This window comes from Panthera leo, chromosome A3 (genome assembly GCF_018350215.1).
Source record: "Panthera leo isolate Ple1 chromosome A3, P.leo_Ple1_pat1.1, whole genome shotgun sequence".
Lineage (NCBI taxonomy): Eukaryota > Metazoa > Chordata > Mammalia > Carnivora > Felidae > Panthera > Panthera leo.
The window spans coordinates 61,485,635-61,508,066 of NC_056681.1; the positions used below are offsets into that span (position 1 = coordinate 61,485,635).

The window sequence follows — 22,432 nt, forward strand, 5'->3', positions numbered from 1 at the left end:
AGATTCAGATGGAGTACCTAGCCAAGATAACATAGGGATTAGGTAGGATATCTGAGGCTGGACCCTGCTGTGGCTCAAATCAAAGTTCAGGCCTTTGATCACTACATTAGACTTCTGTTTAGTTTCATTTAAAAAAAAAAAAGGCCACAGTAAAATCGAATGGCATTTCCTTTCTGTTGAAAGGAAGTCCTGTCACTTTAATGGGCTGGCTCTAACTCTTTTAGAAATCGGTGTGGAGGGGGGTGCGGGAGGGGGTAGGAAGGCCAATGCAGGGATGGCAATGACTTGGGACAGGAGGGAGGAAGGACATATCAACACCTCCATGGCACCTACCTCTCCTCTCTTGTTCACATAATTCTCCTTCTTGGCAGCCTCCTGGAGTTCCATGGCCTGTTGGATATACATTTTCCCAGCTAGGATTTCATTTTCCAGCATTGACAGCTCCTTCAGTGAAATGGGCCAATTCAACCGTTCTAATGCCCCATTTAAAGCTGCCTTGTTTTCCAAGTACCGCATTGGCTTGTATGCATCTAACCTAAAAAGAAAAAAAAAAAAACAAAGAAAGTGATCATAATGGAAACAACATGGAAAGATACTTTTCAGTAAAACCTCTCCTGAGAACCATCTCTCAGACAGATGTTAGATATCAGTTGACACAATGATGGGCACACCCTCTGGTCCATCAGAGGACCACTGTGGTGGCTTGCATGAGTTAAAAATGACCATCTCTGTGAATTACAATAGGCACTCTTCCCTACTACCTAATTTGATTATCTGACTTTAAAGAAGTTTTACACACATAGCTTTATTTTCAATTTTTTCGGCATATTTGGAACTCATTCCTTTCTCCCTAGGCCCAACATTTGGCAGGACCAAAAATGAGCTTCAAAGAGATTTCACATGCTATGCCCAGCAGTAACCCTGGGAACACAGCAAAGCAAAGGGAAGGGAAGCAAAACATAAGCCAAATATTTGCCTCAGTGCAGTAATTCTTGTACCAGTTCACTCTAGCTATTTTGATCTCCTCTCCTTTTATAAGCCTAAACAGGCCTAAACTTTCTGGCTTCATTGTTCTGGGACACAAAGAACAGAAGGCAAACATTCTATGAGTTGATGAATACAGGCTGTGGGACTCCAGGGGAAGCCAGTGTGGTGTGATGGAGTCTACTTCCAGTCCAGCTTCTGCTGCATCAGACACGCCTGGAGGGGGAGAGAAAGAAAGAGGAGGAGGGGGAGAGAAAGAAAGAGGAGAAGAGGGAGAGAGGCAGGGGAGCATGAGGAAGAAAGAGAGGGAGCAACAGAGAGAGTGGAAGGCATTTCATAATTATCATTTTCTTACTGCTGAAAGCATCACTTCCTTTAGATTTAGGGTATTGAAAGAGTACAGTTTAAACCCAGCACAGCCACAGGACTCAATCCACAAACAAACCTATCTCCAGATAACAGAAAAAATTCTTATTAAAAAATCTGAATTGGAGCGATGTCATTAAGATGGTGGAATAAGAACCCCCGGGCTCCCATTCATACCCCCAAGCCCCCAATCAGGAAATACTGACTAATCAATATATGGACCAAATTCCCTTTGTGAGAATTCCGGAAACCAGTTAAGAACTTACAGCACTCAAGATGAACTCGAAGCTAAAAAAGAATAGTGGATTAAAGTGGATAAAAAAGGTTGTTGCATTTTGCTTTCCTAGTCCCCCTGCTTCCCTGATATAGGGCAGCACAAGTGGGAGACAACTCGTAAATTGTGGCTTCCCCCTTGGGAGGGAAGGAGGATTGGAACGTGCATCCAATATTCTGGAGTTTTGGGAGGCTTCCCAAGGGACTGGTTTCCATCTTATCTGACTCAGAACACTGATGGGAATGGTGATATATTCTGGATACAGGTTAGGGGTAGCTTAAGAAAAAAGAGGACTATCCATGGCTTATTGCAGCACCAGAGACACTGCAATACCAAAAACAGACACCAGGGGGAGAAAGAGATTATGGGCTTCTGAGAAGGAAGCGGCAAACCTATTTGACAGAAATTTCATATACAAGCCTGGAGAAGACATATCCCAGAAAAGGTTTGAAAGATCCCCAGAATCTCTAACCCAGATGACTGGTGATGGTCATTTCCTATAAGAAGCTAGTCTAAAAAAAAAAAAGAAGAAGAAGCTAGTCTATAAAGACCAGGAGAAGTGTCCTTTTTCGAATATTCAAATCTCCACTAAAGATTCTAAGGCATACAAAGAAACAGGGAAAGGTGGCCCAATCAAAGGAATAAAGTACGTCTTCAGAAATCTTCCCTAAAGAAATGGAGATCTGTGGAACATAAGGGAAGGGAAACAACAATAATATAAAAACAGGGAGGGGACAAAACATAAGAGACTCTTAAATATGGAGAACAAACAGAAGGTTACTGGAGGGGTTGTGGGAGGGTGAATGGGCTAAATGGGTACGGGGCATTAAGGAATCTACTCCTGAAATTATTGTTGCACTATATGCTGACTAATTTGGATGTAAATTAAAAAAAATTAAATTAAAAAAAAAAGAAATGGAGATCTATGAACAACGTGACAAAAAAATTCAAAATAACTGTCCTAAAGATTTCAATGAGCTCGAAGAGAACACAGACAACTACATAGGATCAGGAAAATGATGCATGAACAAAGTAAGAATATCAACAAAAATATAGAAACTATAAAAAAGAGAACTATAAAAAAGAAATTCTGGATGTGAAGAATATAATAACTGAAATGAAAAAATCTCTAGAGAAGTTTAAAAGCAGACTTGATCAAGCAGAAAAAAAATCAGCAAATTATTACTACTTTAAGCCATAAATTGTTACAAGAGACAAAGGAGGATATTATATAATGATACAAGGGTCAATCCACCAGGAAGATATGACAATTATAGATATATATGCACCAGTGTCAGAGCTCTCAAATACATGAAGCAAATATTGACAGAATTGAAGAAAGAAATAGATAGCAACATAATAAAAGTAAGAGATTTCAATCCCCATTTTCCACTATTGATAGAACAACCAGACAGATGATCAATAAGGAAACAGAGTACTTGAACAATACCATAGACTGACTGGATCTAATAGGTGTGTACAGAATATACTACTAGCCAACAGTAGGATACATATTCTTCATATGTGCACATGAAACATTCTCTGGGACAGACTACATGTTAGGCCATGAAACAAGTGTTACAAGTTTTCAAAATCGATGGGGCACCTCGGTGGCTCAGTCGGTTAAGTGTCCGACTTCAGATCAGGTCATGATCTCATGGTTCACGACTTTGAGCCCTGCATCAAGCTCAGAGCCTGGAGCCTGCTTCAGAGTCTGTGTATCCCCCTCTCTCTGCCCCTCCCCCACTTGTACTCTGTCTCTCTCTCTCTCAAAAATAAACAGAAAAAAAAAGTTTTCAAAATGGAAATCATAAAAGACTATCTTCTCTAATCACAATGGCACAAAATTAGAAAATTAAAAGCAGATGGAAATTAAACACCACACTCTTAAACAGCCAATGGGTCAAAGAAGAAATCACAAGGGAGATTAGAAAATATCTTGAGATACATGAAAATGAAAACACAAAATAACAAAATATATGAAATACCATAAAACCAGTACCGGGAGAAAAAATTTATTGTGCTAAATACTTACATTAAAAAAGAAGAAAGATCTCAAACCAATAGCCTAGAAAAAGAACAAACTAAATCCAAAGTTAGCAGAAGGAAGGAAAATATATAGAGCAGAAATAGGTAAAATAGATTACAAAAAAAAAATAGAAAAAAACCAATGAAAGTGTTGATTTTTAGAAAGAATAACATAACTGAAAAATGTTCAGCTAGATTAACTAAGAAAAAAAAGAGGGAAGACTCAAATAACCAGAATCAGAAAGGAAAAAGGAGACATTACAAGTAAAGCTACAGAAATAAAAGGGGTTAGGAGAAACTGCTATAATCATTTATACACACAAACTGGATAACCTAGAAGAAAAGGATAGAAGCCTAGAAACACACTATCAGCTAGACTGAATCATGAAGAAATAAAAAAATCTGAGGAGACCTATAACTAGAAAGGAGACTGATTCAGTAAACACATACCTTCCAACAAATATAAGCTCAGTACCAAATAGCTTTAGTGGAGAATTCTACCAAACATTTAAAGAATTAACACCAATCTTCTTTAAATACTTCCAAAACTGCAGAGGAAGGAGTATTTCCAGACTCATTCTATGTGGCCAGCATTTCCCCATACCAAAGCCAGACAAAAATACTACAAGGAAGCTACAGGCCAATAACCCTTATGAACACTGATGCAAAAATCTTCAACAAAACATTAGCAAACAAATATAACAGCCTATTAAAAGGATTATATACCATTAAATGTGAGATTTGTTCCTGTAATGCAAGGATGATTCCATATAAAAATTGATGTGACACATCATATTAACAATGAAGGAAAAAAACCACTTGATCATCTCAAGTGATGCAGAAGAATCATTTGACAAAATTCACACCCTTTCATGGAAAAAAAAGAAAAGACACCCAATAAGCCAGAATAGAAGGAAACTACCTGAACATAGTAAAGGCCTCATATGAAAAGCCCACAGCTAACATCATCCTCAACAGTCAATAACTGGAAACTTTTCCTCTCAGAACAGAACAAAGCAAGAATGTCCACTCTTACTATTTTTATTAAGCAAAGTACTGAAGTCCTATCCAGAGAAATTGGATAAGAAAAAGAAACTAAAAAAACATCCAAACTGGAAAGAAAGAAAATCATATCTGTTCACAGATGACACGATTTTATATGTAGAAACCCCTAAAGATCCCATAAAAATATTATTAGAACTAATAAATAAATTCAACAAAGTAGCAGGATAAAATATCAACACAGAAAAATCAGTTTTGTTTCTATACCCTACGAATGCACAATCCAAAAAGGTAATTAAGACAATAATCCCACTTAAAATAGCACCAAAAAGAGTAAGATACTTAGGAATAAAATTAACCAAGGATGTAAAAGATTTGTACACTGTAAACTATAAAACATCATGGGAAAAAACATTAAAAAGATGCAAATAAACGGGAAAGACATGCTGTATTCATGAATTAGAAGACTTAATATTGTTAAAATATCCATACTACCCAAATTAATCTACAGATTCAATGCAGTCCCTATCAAAATCTCAATGGCATGTTTTGCAGAAGTAGAAAAAATCATCCTAATTCATGAAACCTCAAGGGGCTCCAAATAGCCAAACAATCTTGAAAAAGAACAAAGTTGAAGGCCTCACATTTCCTGATTTCAGGACATATTATACAAAGCTACCATAATCAAAATGCTGTGGTACTGACATAAAGACAAACATGATCAGTGGAACAGAATAAAGAGTCTAGAAATAAACTCCTATGTGTATGCATATATAGATGGTCAAATGATCATCAAAGGTGCCAAGACCTCACCATGGAGGAAAGGACCATCTCTGACAAATGGTTCTGGTAAAACTGGATATCCACATGCAAAAGAATGAAGCTGGAACCCTTAATGTATACCATATATAAAAATTAACTCAAAACAAAATGGATTAAAGACCTGAACAGAAGGCCAAAAACTATAAAACTCCTAGAAAAAATATATAGGGGGAAAGCTTCATGATATTGGATTTGGCAATGATTTCTTGGATAGAACACCCAAAGCCCAGACACAAATGCAAACATAGACAAATGGGACTACATCAAACATAAAAACCGCATCAGAGGAAAATATCAAGAGAGTATAAAGACAACCTTTGGAATGAAAGAAAGTATCTGAAAATCATCTACTGGAGGGGCGCCTGGATGGCTCAGTCAGTTGAGCATCCAACTCTTGGTTTCAGCTCAGGTCATGTTCTCACGATGGTGAGATAAATCCCGTGTTGGGCCCTGGGCTGGCAGCGCACAGCCTGCTTGGGATCCCCTCTCTTCCTCTCTCTCCGCCCCTTCTCTTCTCTCTCTCTCTTTCAAAGTAAATAGATAAACTTAAAAAAAAAGAAAAAGGAAAATCATCTATCTGATAAGTGGTTAAAATCCAGAATATATAAAGAACTCCTACACCTCAACAATGACAAAATAATCCAATTAAAAATGAGCAAAGACCTTGAATAACATTTCTCCAAAGAAGATATACTCATGGCCAACAAGCATGTGAAAGAATAGTTAATATTACTGATCATTAGGGGTGCCTGGGTGGCTTAGTCAGTTGAGCGTCTGACCTCGGCTCGGGTCATGATCTCACAGCTTGTGGGTGTGGGCCCTGCGTTGGGATCTGTGCTGACAGTTCAGAGCCTGGAGCCTGCTTCGAATTCTGTCTCTCCCTCTCTCTCTCTCCCCCTCCCCCATTCATGCTCTGTCTCTCAAAAAATAAATATTAAAAAAAATTTTTTTAATTACTGAGCGTTAAGAAAATGCAAATGAAAACCACAATGAGTTATCACTTTACACCCACGAGGCCACCAGGATGGCTTTAGTTACACACACACACACACACACACACACATACACATGTATGTAAAATATAAAAGTAAATATATATAAAGGTAAAATAACAAATGTTGGCAAGGATGTGGAGAAACAGGAACCCTCATACATTGCTGGTAAGAATGTAAAATAGTGCAGTTGCCCTGAAGAAGTTTGGTGGCTCCTCAAAAAGTTAAACATAGATTACCCTGTGACCCAGAAAATCCACCCCTAGATATGTTCCCAAGAGAAATGCAAGCATATGTCCACAAAGCAACTTCTACATGAATGTATATGGTAGCCTTGTCCTTAGTAGCCCCAAAGTGGAAACAACCCGAATAGCCACCAATGGATAAATAGCTGGTATATACATAATGGATCAATGCAGAAGCATAAAAGGAAATGAAATACTATGCATGCTGCAACTGGGAAACATCGTTTTTACAAAACTAAGTGAAAGAAGCCAGACACGAAATGTCACATGTTGTATGATCCCTTTCTTATGAACTACCCAGAACAGGCAAATGCACAGAGACAGAAAGCAGACTAGTGGTTACCAGAGGGGGAGACAGGTTTGGGGAAGGATTACATAATAGGTAGAAGGTGTTTCTTCTGAGGTGATAAGGGAGGGGGGTGGTTGTACATTTTGAATAAATACCACTGACTGTACACTTTAAAACAGTTAATTGTAGGTTATATGACTTTCACCAAAATAAAAAAAGAAAGTAAAGAGGAACTGGCTTACTTTTCTTTTTCCTCTTGAGATAACGCTTGCCAAACAATTTTATTCAAGCGCCTGTTTAAAAAAATCAATGATTAGTTAGTAGCAGTACTTTCATTTCATGGCACAAGGTTGACCCCAGGCTCTGAAGGGCACAGCAGGAAGCTCCCAAGCCAAGTGACGCATCCATTGGACCATGCCACTGCCATTTGCTTAAAGATATTGGATGGGAGTATCTCCCTTCCTTGGCATCACTGCAGAAGCCTCATGGCTTTGTAGCAGTTGTGTTAAATACTAAAGGAGGGCACAGGTCTCCACTGAATCAGGTGAAACCCAGGCTAAGAAATGGCAGTAAACAAAAGGGCTGTGATTTTCTTGGCACGAAGGGGTCTCTAAACACTTGTTGTTTTTCTTCCTATGGAAGAGTATAACTGTGCCCTTAGTTTACCTTCTATAGATATTCTTCTACCTGGATTTTCAGAGCAAAGGGGGCTAAAGGGGTCAGAAATAATAGATCAGGACACATTTTAGAGATCAACCAGCCTGACCAACTTGTTTTCCAAATGAGGCCACTGGGAGGGGCAAGCAGATGAGGTGTCCTGCTCATTCATCATGGCTGGTGGGCAGTGGCAGTGCTGAAACTTTCTGAAGCTCATCCCTGAATATGTTTGTGGAGAGGCAATGTCAACCCAACAGGAAAGGAGGAGGCTGACGCCAGTGGTTTCTATGGGGTCGTCACAGCTTCTGTTCTTGTTATGAATCAGGGCTGCTTCTTTCAGAGGTTCTAGCCCCATCCTGTACACCTAATTCTGTACCACTACATCATCACTCAAGGTAAGCCTCCTGAAGTGCAGGGCAAAAAACACTGGCTCCAAGGGCAGTGAGCTAGGGGTCCATGAAAAACAAAGCTTCAATAAAATGAGGTGGGAAAATCCTGCTCCTCTCCGGGAGGCATTCTCCAACCAATGGACCCAGTGTCAGAGGCACAGGACTCTGAGAACACTCTGGGTGGTGTTACCCTGCCTGATTTCCCTCCATGAGCCTGGTGAGACCATGGGAAAGCGCGTCTGGCGTGCGGTGAATAGCAGAGGCTCTGGAGCCAGACTGCCTGGTCCCAAAGCTCAGTTAGCTTTCTCCTCTTATTGGCTGTGAGACCTTGGGCCAGCAGCCAACTTCTCTGTAGAATGTGGATAATAATAGTACCTTGTTCCTAGAGTTGCTGTGAGGGCTCAATGAGCCAGCATGTGCACAGCACATAGAACCTGTCTGATGCGGCTAAATGCTCTGTTAAGTGATACAAACAGTCAGGAAACGGGAAATAAGCCAGCTCAGTGCTTCTGTCTCACTTGGATGTTGTTGGTTCTTTGGGGCCTATTTGGAAATTAGGTTTCTTTAATTCCATGGTCCGTATGTTGGTAAGCGGGGCTTCTAAGATTTGTTCAAAGGACTCATAGGATGCATTTTTGGTTTGTGTGTGTACGCTTCTCTGAAAACAAAAACAAAAACACAACTTCATTTAAAAATCCCCTTAAATCTAGACCTTGAAAGTAGAGGCAGTGTATTAAGGAAGCTGGGAGTGAAGACAAGGGCTTTGTAGCTACATGGGTCTAGGTTCAAATCTCGGTGCCTCTACTTTGCTGCTGTGTGATTCTGTGTTACGTAACTTTTTGAAATTCTGTTTTCTTATTGTTGAAACAAGGATAACACCACCTACTTTGGTGCTGGGAGGATTGAGATGTACATATAAAGTGACCAGGAATAACTGTGATTATTCCCTCCAGGTTCTGAAGATGGGCAAGGCTTGGAAACTGAGAAACCCTTAGTGAGTGGGGCCCAATTAGCTAGCACATCCCGCTAATTTTAAATCAATCCTTTAGAAAATACTTTTCTAAGAGCACACTTACATAACTTCTGTTATTTCCCTATTTTCCATCTATACTGAAATACTTCAAAGCACACAGGGCAGAAAAAGACCCACACGGGCATGAACTGAGTGCAATTGAGAGTGTGTCAATCGAGGCTCCACTGACTGGCCAGGTGACAGTGGAAAAGCCACTGAGGGTGTGGGATGAGGGCTGTCCCTGCAAGATGCTGAGAGGGCACGGACATGAAGACCTCTCTGATGCTGGCCCAGCCCCTTCATTCAGGGATTTTACTAACCACAGTTTTCCTCTTGTTTTAGGAGGGTGAAACTTGGTTGACGGCTTGCATTCACTAGCTCTCTATATCTCTAGTTGACAAATCACCTTGTGCCAAGAATTGACTCATTTGCAAAGCAACTTGTAACTAATGACACTTCAGCAGTCTAACCAGCAGGCCGAGCATCTTGGAGGTCTTAGAAAGAGGTTACTAAGCATGTTCCCACAGCCAGGTTAGAACTGATGCTTCTCCTGTGGGTCTGAGGGCCAAAACCTTGACCTTATACTCAAAATCAAAAAGCTGCAGAAAAATCACCCCAGAAGCCAGCCAGTTCTGGCAATCTTCATTCAAAGTTTATATTCAGACACACAAAAATTGCTATCTCAATTCTTTAAAAAAAATTTTTTTTAATGTTTATTTATTTTTGAGAGAGACACAGAGTGTGAGTGGAGGAGAGGCAGAGAGAAAGGGAGACACAGAATCTGAAGCAGGCTCCAGGCTCCGAGCTGTCAGCACAGAGCCTGATGCCGAGCTTGAACTCACAAACCGTGAGATCATGACCTTAGCTGAAGTTGGATGCTTAACCAATTGAGCCACCCAGGTGCCCCTCAATTTTTAAAATATTGAAACAGAAGGACTCCCACACATAGCCACTAAGTGTGACCAAAATAGCTAGTTTATGTCCCTATTTTGGCCAAAGGGCTGTGAGCTTCTCAATTGTCTGGTCATCGCTAATCAAACAAATTTAGGGTTATATGTGGTTTACTTGTGAAGGGAAATTCCTTAGAAATGTTATATTGGGATGGGGTGGGAGTAAACCAAGTTTCTTTAATTATGTGTATCTTTAGAAAGGTCACACAAGATGGAAAAGGGAATTGACACTTATGCCAATAAAATCCTTAAATACTACTACTGAATGTGAAAGATCAGGAAGTTTTGTTCTGTATCTGTGTAATATTAATGTTAGTATTAATTATTAAATAATAATAAAAAATTCATTTAATGTAAATATTACATTAATGTCACATTAATTCAATGATATTGAATTTTAAATAAAATTAACCATATTAAAATTAATGTTATTATTAATAATAACAATATAGTGTAACATTTCTCTGGGGGGTACTAAAAGGCTTTTCCAGATTCACTCATTGGAAGTAAGAGTGGGACAAATCACTATGTCTGCATTTTGGTTTTGCTATTAGGGAAGGAGGGATCCTTGTCTCCCAGAAAGGGAAAATGTCAGTGCACAGGGAGGAGCTATGTGACTATTACACTCAGTATATAATAGGATTAACAGATTCAGGGAATTAAAGGAGGAAGTATTAACATTAATTGTTCTTTATATATAATTTACATAACCCTCACAGCCACGCTGTGAGGTAGATTTTATAAAGAAGGAACCTAAAGCCAGCAACTGTTACTTGACCTGCCAAGTAGATGTCTGAACCAAGAATGAAACCCAGAATTGGGACATCAAAGCCCTAGCTTATGGCCCTGCACCAGGCTTTCACAGACCAGGGGATTCTAGAACTCAAATATTTGACTGAGTCAAGCAAATTCAATTATAATATGAATGACATTATTGTATTATATTTTGAATAACTGAATTTGATGAATTTTAATAACTAAATGTGAATTAGATCAAATTCAAATTAAATTCCAGCAGCCAAATACATTACCAAATACAATACATAGCAACACCTGCTAGGGAGAGGGGACAAGGGGGGAGAGTAAGGCTGCTAAGCCCTTGCCCTTGGAAGCTGACGTCCTTGCAGTGGGGAGACAGGCCTGTGCAGAAGCTGTGAGCCCTCTAAGGGCCACATGCAGGGTGGGTGGTGGAGTCATCTTGGAAAGGGCTCTCAGAGGAGGGCCACTAGAGCTTAGGCAAGACAGGAAGGAAAGAGACCAGCCGGGGGATGGGAAGAGGGGCAGCATTGCTGGGAGGCAAGGGAAGGACTGCCTGGCACAGGGGGAGAGGAGGAGAAGAGGGGCAGCCCCCCTTTTACAGCAGAGGTGGGGGGGGATCTACAGAGCAGGGCCTCAGGCCCACGGAGAAGAATGAGCCTTGGCATAGTCCATGCTGTCTGCAAGAGACACGAAAGGTAGAAAAGAGAAGTCCTGAGGAGGCTGGAGGCAAATGAAGAACTCATGTAAGCCATCCTCCATTCTTAGGTGAGGGCAGAAGAAGTCTCCAGTGAAAGGAGATTTGCAGAGGCCTGTGATGGGCACAGTAGGGAAAGGCCAGCCTCTGGACTGGATTGTGTACCCCACATGGCAGGAGTCAGACTTTATGCTTCTTTTGAACACACACTTAGCACAGTGCAAAATGACAACAGACCAGCATATGCTGGCTAGGACATGTCATTAACTTTCATGTACTTTATTTCATTTCTCCCACTCACATGGCAGTAAGTGAAAACCCAGCTGCACAGCTTCTGGAACCATGAAAAGGCCTGCCTAGAGAAGCTGGGCATGCTCAAAGTTTATGTGCTATGCACAAAGGATCAATAAAGTGCTGGGAGTGGGATGGAAGGTGACCATGGAGTTAGGTAAGGGGTGAGACCAGGCTTCGGCCCTTGTGAAATAAGGCCCCATGTCAGCAGTAACACAGGGACTATTTAAGAGTATAACTTTCACTCGAGCCAACTTGATCATCTTCCTGAGCTTGGTAAGAAATGGTTTATATAGTAGGAGACACGTATTATCTCCATTATCTCATTATTGTGAAGTTTTATTATTCACTTTACAAAACGTTAGGTGCAGAAAATGATCAAATGCACTTTGCTAACAGGAAAGCTTTAAAGATCTCATGGAAACATGAGATTTCTATACCTTTGGAGAGAGAGGATGGTTTCTTTAAAACTCTGTTGGATTTATTCAGGTAATGTACTTAACGCAGTGCTTGGCAAATAGGAAGCACCTATGTTTGTGGATGCTACTATTGATCTTCCTTATGGGCGATTATTAAATAGCTGCTCCAGATTTTTAAAAATCTAAGCTAGGGGCACCTGGATGGCTCAGTCGGTTAAGCATCCGACTTAGGCTCAGGTCATGATCTCGTGTTTTCGTGAGTTCAAGCCTCGCGTCAGGCTCTATGCTGACAGCTTGGAGCCTGGAGCCTGCTTCAGATTCCATGTCACCTTTTCTCTCTGCCCCTCCCCCTCTTGTGCTCTCTCTCTCTCTCTCTCTCAAAAATAAACAAACATTAAAAAAAATAAAAATAAATAAAAAATTAAAAATTAAAAATGTAAGCTAAAACAAGAGAAAACAAGCCAAAACAAACAAATCCCACAGTCATTAAAGAGCAGCCAGGAATGATACTCACTTTTCATAGCTCTTAATTGCCTGTTCCACTTTTTGCTTGTAGATATTGAGCTTGACTCCTTGGGGGTTAATTAACATCATCTTATTTGTGTCATTGCACACATGTGCCAGAGGGAACACCTACACACCAAATACCAAAGGAAAGTGTCATTTGATAGGTTAACACCTTCAAAAATGATCTACACAGCCATAAAGTATGTTTTTCTGACTATAAAATCAATATAATTATAGAAAAATTAGAGAATACAGAAAATCATAAAGAAAAGAATCAGAGATATCATTGCTAACATTTTTATAATTTTAAAACTATAGATATATAGATAGGATTTTTTTTAAAGTTTGTTTTTGAGAGAGAGAGTGAGAGTGGGAGAAGGAAGAAAGAGAATCCCAAGCAGGCTCTACACTGTCACAGTGCAGAGTGTGACACAGGGCTGTAACTCACAAACCATGAGATCATGATCTGAGCTGAAATCAAAAGTCAGATATTTAACTGAATGAGCCACTAGGTGCCCCCAAACTATATATTTTTATTATTTATTTATTAAAAAAATTTTTTTTTCTTTAATCTGTATTTTTGAGAGAAAGAGAGACAGAATGTGAGTCGGGGAGGGGCACAGAGAGAGGGAGACACAGAATCCGAAGCAGGCTCCAGGCTCTGAGCTGTCAGCAGAGAGCCCAAACCGGGGTTCAAACTCACGAACCGTGAGTTCATGACCTGAGCTGAAGTCGGATGCCCAACCAACTGAGACACCCAGGCACCCCAAACTATATATTTTTAAAATTACCACCACCACACACACAAAACAACTGTTTCATGAAACTCTAGCCAGAATCAAGCATTATCTTCATAGGCCCCTGTCAAATTGATGAGAGTGAGCAATTTTTAAGAAAAAGGTTCCCCTTGTTGCTACTTTGTAAATTACTACTTGGGCTAAACATCTTTTTCATATATTTATTTTACATTTGATTTTCTCTTGAAAACATATGATTATAGTTAACATCTGTTGACCATTTTCCTTGTCAATTTATAAGATATTCTTATAAATGTCAAATAGAGAAGCCTTAGTGATCATATTCAGGAAGAACAGCGGAATACCAAAAAGAGAAGTCTCCTTTCTAGTCTTTCTGTCTGCACTTAGTGCTTGCTTCTGAGTTTGGGGATGCCTATGATTCAATGCCATCTTAATAGTACCTATAATGGTATATATTTATCTATTTACCTGTTTGCATATTACTTATATCTCCTTAGTAGAATGTAAACTCCATCAGAGTAGAAATTTTGTTTTATTCACTACTGCATTCCTATTGCCCTAGAACAGTGCCTGGCACATAGTGTGCCTTCAACAAATATTTGTTGATAAATGAATAAATATATGTTCATAAAAAGGTATATTTCATATCTTAATATTTAAACAAAAAGAAAAGTCTAAATAACAGAATACCAAGCTATAATATTGTTTCAGAATTATATATTATTCCAACCATATGCAGCATGTAGGCATTTTGAAAATGTGGGGAATTGCTTTTGAGAAGTAAATCTTTACTTTCAATCAAGATGATATAGTTCATGCTTTTATGTTCCCTCTTGCATCCAAAATCACACAAAAATAGTATTGTTGTTATTAAGAAAAAATGCATACAACAGAAGGAAAGAAAAAAAGGTCAGATGCATGGTTGATAAATTTCTAGACAGAAAAGTTGACCAGAACTGTGAACAAGTGAGCAGGGCTAAAGTTGTGGACTTGTTGACTCTGTGTCCAAAGATGGCATGGGAACACGGTTCCTGGAGAGCAAGCAGGACTATGAGTGTTCTGTAGGATGAGGGCCCAAGGCAGGCTCAGTGCCTGAAGCCAGTGCTGGTATGAGGGTCTCTGACCCCTGGAAGAAGGCTCTGCCAAGTGAGAGAGGGCAGTGATGTAGCCTCACCACCCAGAACTAAACCAAGCCACCCTCTGAATCTATCACATGCCAGTATCACTGTGGAACAAGAGCTCTAAATGCCAATTAAGGGAGTCAGGGGATGGATTTAGGCAACTGCAAAACAGAAGGAGAGAGAAAAAAAAAGATAAAAAAAATCTTGTTAAAATGAGCCACTGTACTAAAATTCTAAAATATACAATGAAAACATGCAAAAATGATAGCTGAGAAAATCAATAATCAGAAAGTCAATTTAGAGAAGAAATTAATTCCATGAGCCATCTGGACTTCATATTAATTATAATTAAAATTAATAATTGTTAGGTTATTCAAAGAAGTAACTGTCATATAAAAGTACAAAAACATATAAGAAGAAATGGATGGGGAAAAGAATATTTTAAGGAATAGAATTAATCTTGGAAAAAATGGACATTGAAACAGAAGACTATTAATTTTGAAATTTAAACATCAAGACCAAAACAAACAAGATAAAAGGCAAAGATGCAGAAAACTAAGGAGAAAGAAATAAAGTTAAGAGCTGCAAAGTCAAACCTCACTGCTTGTCAGACACATGAATTCAGTACAACCTTTGTCAAAGGAAAGGGGCCAGAACAGTGGGTTAAAAGGTGAGTCGACTAGACTTTGAACACTGACTGAAGCTTGCGGAAATGAAAAAAAAAAAAAAAAAACAAAAAAAAAAAACACAAAAAAACCCAAAAACAAAAACAACCCCCCCCCCCCCAAAACCACAACTCTCTAAACAGAGCTACATATCACAAAAACTTTCAGAGGAAAAAAAAATCGATCTCAACAAAATGAAAGACCTTTACATTTTTATCATCCCTGGAAAAAATATCCCTTTAGAAGTCTATAAATAGCTCTCCAAGAGTGCCAACATATGGCTCAACTGCAGACCAACACCACAAAATATTTAGCAACATGATAACTTATATTAATGTTCTACTTCCCTCTTTTGTGGTTTTGGATCTCATGCCTTGCATGGCCATCATGTACTTCAGTGTGGCGGTAGTTCAAATTTGACTCGTGTGCACCCACTCTCATTCCTTTCTGCATGCAGATTTAGGGAAAGACAAAGTCATACTCCACACCTTAAATCTGTGGTCTTAGTTTTTACAACATGGTGGTCACGTGGAGGTCCTATGGGATATTCTCTTTATGATGTCAAATTGCAGTGTGACGATGAGGTCATAAGGGGCATTCTCACAGGATTTGAGGGATCAGAACCATGCCCGCCCAGCTTCTGCAAGGAAGCATGTGGGGAGGACAGAGAAATTGACAGATCTGTTTGAAAGAGAATGAAACCTGACCACACCACCTTTGAAAATGGTTTACTTATTACCTCTCATAATGCAAATCAAGAGAACCTCTTGGATAATATTTGATAACAAAAGAGAGCCTCATGGTATTACTTCAATTCTCCTGAGAGTAACCTAAAAGAAGTCTTACCAAATTGGTATTAAAATAATCACTCACTGTGTGAGAAAATTTTAACTATGAGAAAGGGAGGGAAAGGAAGAGAGAAAGAGAGAGAGAAGGACTGGGGGGCGGGCAGGGAGGGAGGCAGAGAGAGAGAGAGAAAGAGAGTGGGTCAATACATGGACAGTCAATTCCGGCCAATTCTGTTAGAATTTTTCCCACTGTTAGACCAGAGAAAACCCATAAGCAACCTAATTTTGTCAATGGCTCAGTTGGGTAAGTGCCTGACTTTTAGTTCAGCATGATCTCACAGTCTGTGGGTTCGAGCCCCACGTCAGGCTCTGTGCTGATAGCCCAGAGCCTGGAGCCTGCATTGGATTCTGTGCCTCCCTCTCTCTCTGACTCCCCCCCCCCCCCACTCGCTCTTGCTCTCTCTCTCTCTCTCAAAAATAAATAAACATTAAAAAAAAGAATAATGTTGTCAATAACGGTGATAGTGTTTATCCTTTACTCTCTGCCAAGCACTAAGTACTCTCTACATATTTTCTCATCCAATCCCTGTATAGATATATACATTGAACTGCAGGTTTTCCTATATGGCTTTCCTCTCCACTAAACTCTTCAGTTCTTTATTTCTTTAAAAAAAACCCTAGTTTTCTCCATAATACATGTACAAAGTAACCATTTATTGAATATCTGAAAGACTGAAACTATAAATAAAATAATGGCCAAGGCTCAAAAAAAATTTTAAGTTTATCTATATTGTAAAACATAATGAAGTCTGGATTCCACCAAATTTGAATTCTTAGTAATTAAGGCACAGGATAAGTGTAACTTGCTATTTTTAAAGAGATATTTGCTAGAAACATGAATAATGTGAAGAAGATTTTAAGAGATTTAGCTTACATAAGAAAACTATTCTGAAACAAGAAAATAGAAAATTAAAATGAAATACTATTTTCACAGAACAATTGGCAATTTTTTTAAGTGTATTGCTTTTAAGTGATAACAAAAATATAGGTAAATAGGCACTCTTAAAATTCCAAGTAGGGGTGACTGGGTGGCTCACTCGGTTGAATGTCCGACTTTAGTTCAGATCATGATCTCACTGTTTGTGAGTTTGAGCCCGCACATCAGGCTCTGTACTGACAGCTCAGAGGCTGGAGCCTGCTTCAGATTCTGTGTCTTCCTCTCTCTCTGCCCACCCCCCCCCCCCCCCGCTTGTGCTCTCTCTCTCTCTCAACAATAAATAAACATTTAAAAAATTCCTCTTAAAAACTGAGAACAAACCGAGGGTTGATGGGGTGTGGGAGGGAGGGAAGGGTAGGTGATGGGCATTGAAGAGGGCATCTTTTGGGATGAGCACTGGGTGTTGTATGGAAACTAATTTGACAATAAATTTTATATATTAAAAAAAATTCCAAGTAAACTGTGCAATGTGGGGAATAATTAAGTTGTAGTAATTCATATTATTGAATATTGGTACAACCATTTAAAATTAATCCAAATATGGTCATTACAAGAGAATATGTTCATAACATATGCTAAATGAGGAAAGCAGAATACAGAACTGTACGAACAGCTATTAGTTGTTAAAGTCATACTACAGGTTAGAATTCCTCCCGACAACGTTCTGGGTTTATCAGTAATCCCACATTTTGAAAATGAGAAAACAGTATGAAATTGTGTGTTTATATGTTTATTGTTCAACCCTGACTGAATTCACTAATTTCATTTTTTTTCTAACTAAATCAGTTCTTCCAACAAATATCCCAGAGCTTGCTGCCAGATTGGCCAAGGAGAGGTCTGATGGGACATGTGTAATGAAAACCCAAAAGCCATGCAAATCCTGCATGGGTAACTCTGAACGCAGACGCAGTGGCTTTTTAGACAGTGCAGATGCACAAAATGCTGAGTGTAGAAGCTTAAACGTCTGCTTTCAAACTGGAACATCTCCAGTCTCCAAAGAACAAAGGAAAGCAGGACCACAGAATTAACTGGCAAAGAAGCAGTGTGTCAACAAGATCACTCATAAACCCATGACAATATGTTACTTACTACAGGGTAGATTATGTCTCACATCTTTCATCTAAACTTTTAGAAAATAAAAGGCATTTTTTTTCAATGTAGTGAGCATTTTAATTGGCATAGTAGATTAAAACTTGTTGACTTGGAATAATGTTCATTGTAGACTGCTGAGTAAAAATGAAGGCACAAATCTGTACATTGAGTTTGACTTCATTTTGGTAAAACAAACACAGAGAATAAAGGATATATAGGTAGATAAAAAGGTCTGGTCTGACAACCACCAAGTGATTCATCAGTGGTGGAAATATGACTCTACTGTTTCCTTCTTTTTCACTTATCTGTATTTTCTAATTTTTAGACATAGTGAATATATTTAGCTTTTGCAATAACTGTCCTTTTAAATTTTTAATTAAGATAAGCCTTTCTATCAATATATAATTGCATTATGTTCAATGTTACTACATTTGAAAGCAACAAAATGCCTGTCCTTCACAGCATCCCTAACCTCTTTGCACTTAGCTTCATCAGCTAAATGATGAGATGAACAGTAACTTCACTAAGTTGCTCTAATTTTTAGATAGATACTTTGTTGATATCAAATGCTTCACTCAGTACCTAGTGTGAGGGCTCTTCATGTACTATATTAATGGGATTGTGCCATGACCTGTCAGGAGTAAATGACAGAGCTAGTGTGCAAGTCCAGGGTATCTGACCACAGAACTATGCGCGTAATGAACCCAGATTAGGGCAAAGGAGGAAAGCCTTGATGGGAAGCTGTTAAAGACATCATGATGTTGATGATGATAATGTAAACTTTCCAATGATAGATTAATGTTCCCAAATTATTTGGGTTTTTTTTCTGAAGCAATTGGCAATAAAGAGCTTTCAATTCCAGATTTGTCAAATAACTAAAACAGTTTTATTTGGTATATGACTTGGTGAAGAACTAATCTTTTTGAAAGAGCTAAGGTAAAATTATCTGGTCCGTTGGAAACCATAAGTGCCAGTTAGTATCTTGTAATGAAGAGTTGCTAGGGCAACCTCTCTGCTCAATACTTCATTTCCAAGGTGACAGATTTGATGCTGGTCCAGGAAACATTGAAAACCAAAGTAGCATTGTGTTCCAGAAGAAGAAAGAGTCCATATATAAGTCATGAATGAAACAAAGAGCTGGGGACAAAGCCAAACTCTGCTTTACAATTCGGCCCAGACAGATGTGGCCATACACACAACGTAGGAGTAGGAGTCAATTAAAATTCTTAATGAAGTGGGTTAAGATTCATGTTTCCTTTTCAGCTCCATTCTACTTTTTTGTCTACTTTTTTTGTCCCACTAAGGGAGACATATTTTTAGATTATTGTTTTCCTATTCTTCCTATTTATAAGTGAGGGTCTCTTCCAGCCAGAGAAAATATTAAGGAATAAAAGTGTGCTTTGAGAGTGAAATTGCAATTTACTGCAGTATATTTCTATCATCATCATAATTCTTGCTCTTACCATTAAAAATGGAAAAGGTGGGGCGCCTAGGTGGCTCAGTTGGTTGGGCGTCTGACTTTGGCTCAGGTCATGACCTCACGGTCCATGAGTTTGAGCCCCGCATCGGGCTCTGGGCTGACAGCTCAGAGCCTAGAGCCTGTTTCGGATTCTGTGTCTCCCTCTCTCTCTGACCCTCCCCTGCTCATGCTCTGTCTCTCTCTGTCTCAAAAATAAATAAATGTTAAAAAAATAAATAAATAAAAAATGGAAGAAGGTAAGCATGCTGGGTAGTGTGCTACTTACTCACAGGTCTGTGATGAGAATTTATGTTGCTGCAAAAGGCACCAAGCACAAATGTCTACATTGCCACAAAAGGTACCAAGCACAAGTGTCCATGGTGGAAGGCAACTGAAAAATGTTGATCCTCATCCCTTGACTTTGTTTTCTAGAGTCAGAAGACTAGAATGCTCTCCTAAAGAACAGGATCCTCACTACTCTTCCAGTTTTTCCTTCTTGGAAATCACTCCATATTTTTCTCTTTCTCAGCCCTACATGGTTTAATCCTACTTAGCTGACTTCAAAAATAGCCTTGGGAGTGCCGGGATGGTTCAGTATGTTGAGCATCCAACTGTTGATTTCAGCACCTGGGTAGCTCAGTCAGTTAAGCAACTGTTGATTTCGGCTCAGGTCATGATCCCAGGGTCATGGGCTGCAGCCCTGTGTCAGGCTCTGCACTGGTCATGGAGCCTGCTTGAGATTCTCTCTCTCTCCTCTCCCCTGCTCACACTCTCTTTATCTCTCTATAAAAATTTTAAAAGTTTTTTTTAAAAAAATTTTAAAAAGAGAAAAAATAGCCTTGGATTCACTGCCATTGTTGCCACCTGGGTCACAATCACCCAGGCCTTGCCTCCTGACCAACCCTTACCTTCCCAGCCTCAAACCTCTCCAACTTTTCTGCATATTGCAGCTAAAGCTCAAACTTTATCTTCTCTCTTTTCTGCTAGAAACCTTTTGGTTGTCCTCAGGTTGATATTCCAAACTCTTAATCAAGGCCCTTCCTTTACGAGTGTTAACACCAAACTTTCTTCGGAATGACAAACTTTCTCTCACCCTGAGACTTTGCCACCTGCTCTCTCACTACTTAGGATATCCCTCCCCACTTCATCACCTCATAACTCCTTTTCTGCTCCAGGCTCTGAACTCTCACAGCCAAGTGTGAAGCCTCTTTGACAATGGAAACTGGGTTAGGGACCCCTCTTGCATCTTGACTTCAGTACTTCCCACTTGTCACATTTAACTAGAACTTATTTTAACTACTATTTCCTCCATGAGATGGTAAGCTGTATTTGGGTAAGAATATTGGTTGTCTTGTTTAGCTATATTCTAGAGACCAGCTCAGGGTCTGCATATAGTAGGCATGTAATATTTGTGAAATATTTTTGTAATAAAAGCCAATGTTTATTGAGTGCCTGCTAAGTGAAGTCTATTATGTGCATTACTTCTTTTAATCCCATGACAGTCTCAGAGTAGGTATATTATTATTACATGAATTGCTATGTTTATTTCTTCAGAATATGAGCCAGTGAGGAGAGGATAGTTGAATAAGATTTTATGTCTGTATACTATTTTCAGGGTTTTCAAAGCATTTCTATACTTGTAGAGCAAATGTTTATCAAGAGATATTATATAGAGTTCCTCTCAGAAAAAAGGCTGTCACTGTAACTACTAGAAATGTAACATTTATTTCAAGGGTGATTTGGTTTCATCTGTCAAAAATTTAAATGTATGCACCCTTTGGGCCCAGCAATACCACTTTACAGAAGCTATCCCAAAGAGAGATTTGTACCTGTGCCCCAAAATCTATGTGCAAGGAAATCTGTCACAGGATTGTTTGTGATACGGAAAAGAAGGATACAGTGTAAATGCCCATTAATAATGGGAAAGAACTGGGGATGAAATATACAGCATAGGGAATATAGTCAATGGTACTATAATAGCATTGGATGGTGACAGATGGTGTTACACTTGGGCTGAGCACAGCGTCACTTACAGAGCTGTCAAATCACTATGTTGTGCACATGAAATAAAAGTAACATTGGAGAATAACCTTGAAACTAGTAAGAATGAGACCCATATCTACACATGTGTAAAGGTCTCTAAGATCTTAATTTTTAGAAGATAATTTTTATAAAAGATAATTTATAAAAGATAAAAATGGCAAATCCATATATCACCTCATTTATGTTTACTAAAATTGTTATGCATATGTATATGTTAGGTATACATATGTACATATATGAGTTTGTGTGTAGAAAAAGAATTGGAAAGACATTTACCAAACTACTCAGAGGGTTTCCTTCCTAGATGAGAGGAGTTGAGAAAGAAGTTTCCATGTTTTCCTTTAAAGACTTCTATATGCTCATTCCCTACTGAGAATGTATTCATATGTTACTTAGCAAATAAAAATAAAAAAATAAGTTAGTAAAAAATTAAGTTCCCTTTATATTTCACCATTTTATCATTTGTTATAGGTCTGTTTTTCTTTACTTTTTTTTCAGTGTATCATTAATACATATTCAGAGTTAAAAGCACTACAACAATAATTAGAAAGTACATAAACAAGACCCCCAAGCCTCCAATAATCTCATGACTCAGATAAACACTATTAACATTTTGGTAAAAGAGAAAAGGAGGGAGAAAGAGTGCCACGTCTTACATCATACTTACATGTAACCAAATTTACATGCTATATGTGAAGATTTGTGCCTGATTTTATCATTTAGCATTAACTATATTGAGAGATTTTCCCCACGTCATTTCTTATTCTGGGGAAATAGGATATTTAATGAAAGTATGACATTCCATGATATAGATGTTTAGATATTTAGG

General features: G+C 38.8%; 1 protein-coding gene across 3 annotated transcripts in view; it reads right to left on the reverse strand.

Moving 5' to 3' along the window:
- VWA3B (von Willebrand factor A domain containing 3B) overlaps positions 1-22,432 on the reverse strand; it is a 205,268-nt gene that overhangs the window by 36,908 nt on the left and 145,928 nt on the right. For all 3 annotated transcript variants that reach the window (XM_042932057.1, XM_042932058.1, XM_042932059.1), the window contains exons 20-22: positions 12,688-12,806; positions 7,245-7,295; positions 334-535 (exon numbers count right to left, since the gene is read on the reverse strand). In XM_042932057.1, coding sequence (XP_042787991.1) covers positions 334-535; positions 7,245-7,295; positions 12,688-12,806 — 372 coding nt within the window. The remainder of the gene's footprint in view (positions 1-333; positions 536-7,244; positions 7,296-12,687; positions 12,807-22,432) is intronic.